General features: G+C 53.9%; 2 protein-coding genes across 5 annotated transcripts in view; both read right to left on the reverse strand.

Annotated features, from left to right (window-relative positions):
• Positions 1-8,760, reverse strand: part of LOC111814145 (zinc finger protein 431-like) — a 629,125-nt gene that overhangs the window by 523,706 nt on the left and 96,659 nt on the right. The window lies entirely within an intron of this gene.
• The window catches only part of LOC101564436 (zinc finger protein 709-like), a 116,185-nt gene that overhangs the window by 10,773 nt on the left and 96,652 nt on the right, over positions 1-8,760 (reverse strand). The window contains exon 1 of one of the 4 annotated variants that reach the window (XM_023706895.1): positions 115-169. The exons of the other annotated variants lie outside the window; for them this stretch is intronic. Within the exon in view, the coding sequence (XP_023562663.1) occupies positions 115-117 (3 nt within the window). The 5' untranslated portion in view covers positions 118-169. Of the gene's footprint in view, positions 1-114; positions 170-8,760 lie in introns of those variants that run through there. 4 annotated transcript variants of the gene reach the window in all.

An 8,760-nucleotide genomic window follows, 5' to 3' on the forward strand; every position in this document is an offset into this window, starting at 1 on the left:
GGCCAGCGGGGCTCTGAGCAGCAGCCCTCAGGCGCGCACCCCGCGCAGGTCTGAGGCGTGCCGCCCGCACCAGGCTCCCGCCCGCTAGCGCTCCCGGGTCCGTCCTCGCCTCACCATCCCTGGAGTCGCCCCGGAGTCCTTCCCGCAGCCCGCGGCCGGCGGGAGTCGCAGACGGCGGTGCAGGCCGACCAAGTACTCTCAGCAAGAACCGGAGGACACAGAGCCACGGCACCGGAAGTCCCGCCCACACCAGCGTCCCTGATTGGACAGTCCGTGCGCCTCGTCGCCGCTGATTGGCTGCCGCTCCACGGCCCGCCCTCTGTGCAGAGAGGACCGACTGAGCTCTGGCCACTTTGGAGAAGAGCTGGGACGAAGAGATTGTCACCAGGGTCCTTTCTGCGAAGGCTCCGTTCTCGGACGTTAACCTCAGCTCCCCTGAGGGAACTGCATTCACGCGCTTCACTCCTGGCAGTGTAGATCTGCCCGGGTCCTCTTAATCGGCTGGCTGTGCTCCTCCTGAGCTGGGGTCGAGGTCTGCGCTTCGCTTCCGGGGCGTTGGCTTTCAGTTTCCATAGAAACCACTTTGCAGCTTGTTTCAGGCTCAGGCATGTGAATGCACGCGTCACTCTAGTCCTCGGGTTGACACGAGGAGAGAGGTGACCAGCTGCCATCCATGGGACCCCGCGGTCCACCACTCACCCTCCTTCCCGATGTGTTTCTGTGACTCCTTCTCTTCCTCACCTTGTTTTTTCTGAGTGGGACCACGTCCTGCATGGAGGGGGTCAGGGAGCAGGATCGGTTACAGGTGGTTTCAACCGAGTCACTTTCAAAATGGACAAACAAGAGGCCGGGGAGGTGGCTCAGTAGAATAACCGCTTCCCTCGCAAGCGCTAGGGCCCGAGCTCAATCCCCGTTCTGCAAAAAAACCAAAAATAACAAAACATGCTGCCAGGCAGGGTCCATACATTCTGCTGAGAAAGCCCCACTCCTGGCCCACTGTCACTTCCTGGTGATAGGAGGGCCTCAGACTGCAGACCAGCAAGCCCAAGTTTCCTCCTCATGTGTTCGAATTCTCCATCTTTCATCACTAGCGGTCCCAGAAGCAAAATAGGACTTGGAATCGCGTGACGCTTTGATTCCCATTGGGTTGGCCGCCGAGATGCACGGGAAACTTGCAAAGCGCACCTGTAGGAGGCCGGACAGATCACACTGACGTCACCTGAGGGACAACAGTGGTCCCTAGACGCTCTGAGGCTGCATCCCTCCTCTCAGGTCGCTCATTAAGCAGTTCCGCCTCTCTGCTCCTACGTTGCTGAGGTTTCCACAGAGGGAGAAACCAACCTGAGGCTGCCAGTGGTTTTTTGGTGGTGGTGTTTTATGGCGGAACCGGTGATTGAACTCAGGCCCTTGTGCTTGTCAGGCAAGCACTTATTCTACTGGGCCATCTCCCGGGCCCCAAAGTTGCCGTCTTTGCAACCACCCGGCACTTTCTTCTTGCTTCTGTACTGCTGAAGATCAGAGGCAAAGCCTTCCTGATATGGGTAACTGCTGTACATCGAGCCAGGTCCAGCCCCAGTACACAAGTGACTGAGGTTTGCGAGGGTTTTTTTGGCTGGCTCAGGCTGCGTTAGGGGTGGGTCTGGGGATTGAACCGCGGTATTCTCCACCTGACTGCATTTTGCAGGCCCTTAAAAACTGAGCTAACCGGCAGGCCTCCCTGCCAGGGCTCTGATGTTTAATTTCTGCATGTGTTCTTGAGAAGGGAGTCCCATTGTGTGCTGCATGCTAGCCTCCGACTCAACCTCCTCCTCCTCCTGCTTCACCCTGCTGAGAATAAGTTCGCAGAATCAAATTTTGAGTCAGATGGTAAAACACTCTTACAAGAAGGACTCTCCCCAAGTCATTTAGCTCTGCAAGGGGGTGCAAGCACAAGGCAGCAAGGAGCCAGGAGAAGCCCCGATTGGCCGGAAAAGCAGCGGATTAGAGCAGAGCAAGCAGCCATCCTGAAATTCATGGCGTGCATTCAGGACTTGCAGTCTAGCCTTGGTGCCATTTGACCACACACACGTGATTTTTTTTCATATATGTTAGTGGTACATGGTCTCTGTCACAGCAGATTGTAGTGATCCTCCTGTTTTCACCTCCCTAATGCTGAGATTATAGCTGTATGCCACCACGCCTGGACCCTGTGGCTGGATCCCCACAACCCATGGGTGGGGCAGGCATTGCAAGTGGGTTCAGGGATTGAACCGTGCTCCCTGGGCTTGGGAAAGCAGGCACTTAGTCCACTGAGCTATCTCGCCAGTCCTACACACCAGTGACTGTTACTATACTCCTGCACTGCACTGACCCAGGCTTCAGTAAAACCAGTGCTTTTGATCCCTGTGAGGTAACTGTCAGGCCTTCCCTCTCCCACCCCCACCGGGGCAGCTGCTGTTTACTCTGTCTCTGGATTTGCTGACTCAACCTTTCACACAGCGGAATCCTGGGAGACAAGGTCTCTTGTGCCTGGCGTCTGTCACAGCAGAAGTTCTCAGCGTCCATCCCTGTCCCACCCTTCTGGGTCTGGGGGGAAGCCAGGGTTGCTGCCTACCGAGCTACATCCCAAGCCTTTTCCCTCTTAAGTGTGGACAGATTCGGGTGGATTTTTTTTTTTTAACATTTATTTGTGTGTGTGTGCGTGTGTGTGTGTGTGTCCAGCTCAGCCCACCAGGGGGCGGGGCTGGCTGGCATGTGGTGCTGGGGGATTGAACCGCGGTCCCTGTGCTTTGCCAAGCTTGTTCCAAGTAGGTGCTTTAGACCACTGAGCCATCTCTCCAGCTGCCTTGGGTGGATTTTCCTAGCGGCACTTGAACACGTCGTCCTCTTACCTGGGCCCTTCTCAGTGTGGCAGTCACAAGCCTGCTGACTCCCTTGAGAGAGCCCTGCCTCAGCTCCGGGGTCTCCCATGTGTGTGACTGTAGCAGGGGCCGTGACACCCAGCAGCCCTCTGTCCTTCCTCTCCTGTGTACTTTCCATGAACACAATGCATTTTATGGACTGATTCAATGGTGACTGGTTTTCCCACTTAGGAATCTTATGCTATGCACAAATAGGTGTGAACATTCATATCCTCCCCCCCCCAGCATAAAAAGTGTCTTCCACTTCCAGGGATATAACCCTCGAGGTAGAACTGCTGGCCACTTGCTGTCTAATGCCGTGAAGGTCCCCCAGCTGCTCTATGGGGCCTGGACAAGGCGACCTTCCCCACAGCAGTGCACGAGGGCTCCACTGTCATAAACATGCTGCTTGGTGTGTGGCGGGCTGCCCATCTGGGACATCTGGACCTGCAGTGGGTGTCCGCATCCAAGGAGCTGATTTTTATAAACTACAAAGCTATGATAAATTATGAAAAGGTTAGGGGGCGGGGAGATGGCTCAGAATAATGGCATTCCTGGCAAGCGCAAGGGCCTGAGTTCAATCACTGCTTGGGGGGACGGGGTGGGGGGCTCACTGCCTCTTGCATTAGCCAGCTACACGGACGCCGAGCCGCTGTACACCGTGCTCTCGATGAGCCTCAGTGAGGAGCACTTGCTCTCACAAAGCCACTGAGGCCCCCAAGGGCTCCAGTAGGACCCTTACTCAATGCAGGGTCCTCAGCTGAGGGCCAAGAACCCCAGGTATCAAGATGGTTATTTTCAGGTATCACATGCTATCTGGCTAACCTGAACTCCAGAACGTTTTAGTAGAAAGGCCCCCTTAAGCTGGGAGCACAAAACACATTCGTATGTTCATCATCACCCCTCTATTGAGGACGTGGAATGGGCTCCACCAGAAGAGCTAAGATACAGTAACTTGACCTGCTATCACTGTGTTCACAACGAAGCGGTCTGACTGCTCCTGTACCAGGTGGAAGCCCCCAGTGCCACTCGGGGTGCTGTGGAACCAAAGTGCGGCCCGGGCTGCCCCTGGAGGGACAGCAAGGTGCACCCTGGGATGTGCACGCTTCCAGGTCAGAAGTGTCAAAATCATTGGCAAACCCTCCGACTGAGCCCGCCTATGGCACTGACGGTTCAGAAGCATGTGTCATGGTGTCATGACTGGGCTCTACCTTTATCTGGTCCCTCAGGACAGAGGACATTGGGTACCACCTCAGACCTCAGTAACTACTCTCTGTGGGCCCTAACACTAGGATTCCTCCTTCCTGAATGAAAACGCAGATGAATGAGGCAAGTCCCCCTCCACAATCAAATGGCACCAGTCCACCAGCAGCACAAGGGGACGCCTGAGCAGTCTGCAGTGCTCCTCCGCATGTGGGGTGTGCAGCCTGCTCCTCGTGCTGAGGCCTCAGTAGCTGCTCAACGAGAGGACAGGCTCAGGCTCTGCCAGGTCCTGAGGCGGCCTGCCTCTTCCTACTTTATGGAAAGTGATTACGGGCTCCTCCCGGTGGAAACCTTTGCTGCCTGTGATGCCACAGTGCCTCAGAGGACAGGACAGCGTCCCAGCTCAGGCCACCCGCCTGCGCCTCAGCTCACTAGAGAAACGCTGGTCCTGCTCCGCACCCAGGCACCTGGCTCCCGGGGTGAGGCCCCCGGGGCAACACCGTTCTCTGCATTAACACAGTGTCCTTCTGTGCGCTCAGCCTGCCCTAGAGCCCACTTCCCTCCCCAGACTAATCTCACACTTGGAAGGATTCTTCTGCCTCAGCCTCCTGAGTCCTGGGATTACGGGTGTGCAGTACCACACCCGGGCGAAGAAATGTCTTCTAAAGCCAGTGTGGAGGTGCACATTTCCAATTCCAGCGCAACAGGCTGAGACTACCAAGGTGCGCACAAGGTCAAGGACAGCCTGGCCACACAGAATTTCAGCTTAGTGTGGGCTGCATACTGTCACCCTGGCTGGAACAGCAAACTGCTCAAATAGGAACTTAGTTGTCCTTCTATTGCTCTCATACCGATTTGCTGGTGACCGGCTGAACAACTTTACCCTGGAGAGTCATCCGTCCCCATCCCCGTCCCCGTCCCGCCCCCCAAGACACAGGAATGAACGCAACCCTGCTGTGCCTACTGGGGGGCAGGAGAATCGGAGCCTCAGGTAATGCAGAATACATGTGTTAATTGGATCAGGTCAGCCAGACCCAGGGCAAGGCCATGCCCTGGAGGGGGGACAGGGCCATGTGGGCCATGTGGGGTGCCAAGTGAGTGTGCTTCAGGTAGGGATCATTCTTGGTTTTTGTTTTTTTGTGGAACTGGGGATTGAACTCAGGCCCTTGCGCTTGCCAGGGAAGCGCTCATTCCACTGAGCCATGTTCCCATCATTCCACCAATGTATTTAAAGAAAAATATCCCCGGATCAGGCCCACACACGGGCTCTTTGCTCCATACAGCAAACACAGCTGCTGCCGTCGGACGTGAGCATGCAGGGAACCAGGTGGTGCCCACTGTCTCTGGCACCCAGTAGCCCCCCAGCAAGGGGAGGACGACATGTCCACGTGCTGAGGCTCCTGCACAGCGAGATGTGGCCGCAGCAGAGGGGCGTTTCACTGCGTCAGGCGTCACGGCCACGAGCCACTTTCCACACTTGGTGTGGAGGAGACATTGAGATCCCTCCTGACACAGAGCACCCAGCAGACACGTGACACTGAAGAGCGCTTGTTCCAGGAGCAAGACAGCTAGCGTCGGCCCCAGCAACCCCACACTCAGGACATGAGGGGGAAGCGGCCCTGGGCGTGTGCGCAGCGAGCTCGCTGCACCCTTACCTAGCAAGGCAGCTCTGCTCCTGCCTGGGGAGTCCGCCACCTGAGTGCTGGAAGAGCTGTGTGACAACGGGCGGGAAGAGCCACGTGTGTTCACAGACGTCTTTAAAGAGCAGAAAATCCTTACTTTTGCTTTCAGAAAGGAAAACCACTTCCTGATTGAAAGTCCCCCCCAAAAGAAAGAAAGAAAGAAAGAAAGAAAGAAAGAAAGAAAGAAAGAAAGAAAGTAAAAAGGGGCTGGGGAGATGCCTCAGTGGAATAAGCACCTCCCTGGCAAGCGTAAGGCCTGAGTTCAATCCCAGGTTCCGCCCCCCAAAAAAAAAAAAAGTCCCAGTAGCCAGCCAGATAGTTCCACAGACTAAAGCACCTGCTGATGCTGAGAAGGGGATTGAGAGGGGCCTGTGGACACGCGTGTCCCAGCGCTTGGGGGGCTGGGCACAAGAGCACCCCTAGGAGCCCAACGCTCTGTACCGAATGCACACACACACTACTTGTCCTTGTGCAGCATCAGTGTCCTGTCCTTTCGCTGACAATGGTGATGTGAGCGAAATCCTCGCCCTCGTTGCTCACACACAAAGGTTACTCCCCAGGGTACATTCTTCTGTCTTCAACAACGACAACGTACGGTGAAAATACCCCATTACTTACACACGGGATCTCTGCCAGAGCGTGTGCCCTGTAACGGCCTTAACAATCTTTGTGCACGCTAAAGGCTGTTTTGCACTTGCTCTACGGGTACTTATGTCCACGCCATTTCTGTCCCGTGTGGGTCTATACACGTTGTTGCCAATATGTGTCATCTGAATGCTTTACCACAACAATTACATAGAGGTTCCTCCACGCAGGACAAGCACACCTACTTTACAATCCCTGTGGCGACTTTTTTTTTTTTTTTTGGCCAAACCGGGGATTGAACTCAGGCCCTTGTGCTTGCCAGGGAAGAAGCGCTTATTCCACTGAGCCATCTCCCCGGCCCCAACTATGGCTTTCACACACTGACTGCATTCACAGTGTTTCTCTGCACTGAGACTTTCCATTTAGTCAACAATTCCCGTCGGGGTCACACGCTTTCCCACATGCTCACATATGGAGCAATTTCAAGCAGTGACTGCTATGACGCAGTCTCTCTCTGGGACCCAAATTTTCCCCGCTTGCTTACATAAAGTTCATCCCTGTGTGAGTCTGACGCGCCTTCGACAGCACCACCTTTAATAAAAGCTTTATCACACTGCTTACATGCTCAGAGATTGTCCCCTCTGAGTCCTTTCAAAAATCTGACCAACACCCCTGGTAACGAAAGCTTTTCCACACCGAGTTTTTCCCCAGTGAGTCAGTCCATCAATGCACCAACCACCTTTTCTACAGAAAGCTTTTCCACGGTTTTCCTAACTACGGTTTCTCACCAGTGTAAACTCCCTCATGCTTGCCAACCACGTCATGTGAGTTTCCCTGACTGCTCACACGCATACGGTTTCTCCCCAGCGTGAGCCCTCTCATGTCCTTGCCAAACTACTCTGCTGCTGAAGGTCTTCCCACAGTGAACACATATGTAGGGCTTCTCTCCAGTGTGAATACGCTCATGCAGCTGACAAAAACGACGGGTGGTGAAAGCTTTCCCACAGTGCTTGCAGGCAAAGGCTTTCTCCCCAGTGTGAGTCTGCACATGTCTTTCACACTCTCCACGTGTGAAAAAGCCCTACCAGCACCGCTTACACGCGTAGGGCTTTTCTCCAGTGTGAGTCTGCTCATGCAGTTGCCAACTATGTCTACTGCTGAACGCTTTGCCACATACCTTACAGGCGTAGGGTTTCTCCCCAGTGTGTCTCTGCTCATGCCTTTGACAAGTACGGCGTTCACTGAACACTTTGCCACACTGTTTACATGCGTAGGGCTTCTCCCCAGTGTGAGTCTGTTCGTGCCTTTGACAATTGCCACGCCTGAGAAAAGCCTTCCCACACTGCTTACATGCATAGGGTTTCACTCCACTGTGAGTCCTTTCATGAAGTTGGCACGAATTCTGTCTTCTGAAAGCCTTCCCACACTGCTTGCACACATATGGTTTCTCACCAGTGTGCATCAGTTCATGCATTTGCCAGCTATCTTTTCTGCTGAAATCTTTCCCACAATGTTTACATACATAGCGTTTCTCCTCAGAGTGAGTCGCTTTATGCCTGTAAAGACCAGACCGTGTGAAGAAAGCTTTTCCACACTGCTTACACACGTAGGGTTGCTTTCCAGCGTGAGCAAGCTCATGCTGCTGACAGGTATCTGCGGTGCGGAAGGCTTTCCCACACTGTTTGCACACATGGCGTTCCTTTGTGTGACTCCTGTATTTTCCAACCTGATTTACTGCTGAAAGCTTTCTCACACAGTATACATGTCCAGGCTTTCTCCCCACTGTGAGTCTGTTCATGTCTTTGACAATGAATATGTCTGAGAAAAGCTTTGCCACATTGCTTACATATGTAGGGAGTGTCCCACTGTGACTTCTCTCATGTAGCTGACACTTACCCTGGGTCCTGAAAGCTTGCCCACACTGCTTGCAGGCAAAGGGTTTGACGTTGCTGCGAACTCTTCCATGTAGTTCACACCGGCCCTGTGTTTTGAAAGCTTTCCCACAGTGCACACATGCACAGGGTTCCTCCGCAGCGTGACTTCCCCCACAATTATCAAGAGCATCGTCGGGGAAGGACTCTGCATATTTATGCACTTGGGTACTTTCTCCACACCGAGCTTTTTCACGAGCCTCAACACCACAGACAAAGCTGAAAGTTCCTCCATATGGTACGCATATATCCATATTCACTTCACGGTGACCTATTCCCCTGACTTCAACATTGCTGGTTGTAATGACCGAAGTGACACCTGTGTTCTCTGCAATGGTACCTTCGTCAGTGAAATCAGAGTGGTAGGATTCCACACAGGGCATGTATTCACGGGGTTTCCCTTCAGGACTTGTGTTTGTATGTCCCTGAGAGGACTGGATGTAGTTTCTGCCACGTTCGTTACACGTAGACAGCTTCTCT

This window comes from Octodon degus, unplaced genomic scaffold (assembly GCF_000260255.1).
Source record: "Octodon degus isolate 3935 unplaced genomic scaffold, OctDeg1.0 scaffold00274, whole genome shotgun sequence".
Lineage (NCBI taxonomy): Eukaryota > Metazoa > Chordata > Mammalia > Rodentia > Octodontidae > Octodon > Octodon degus.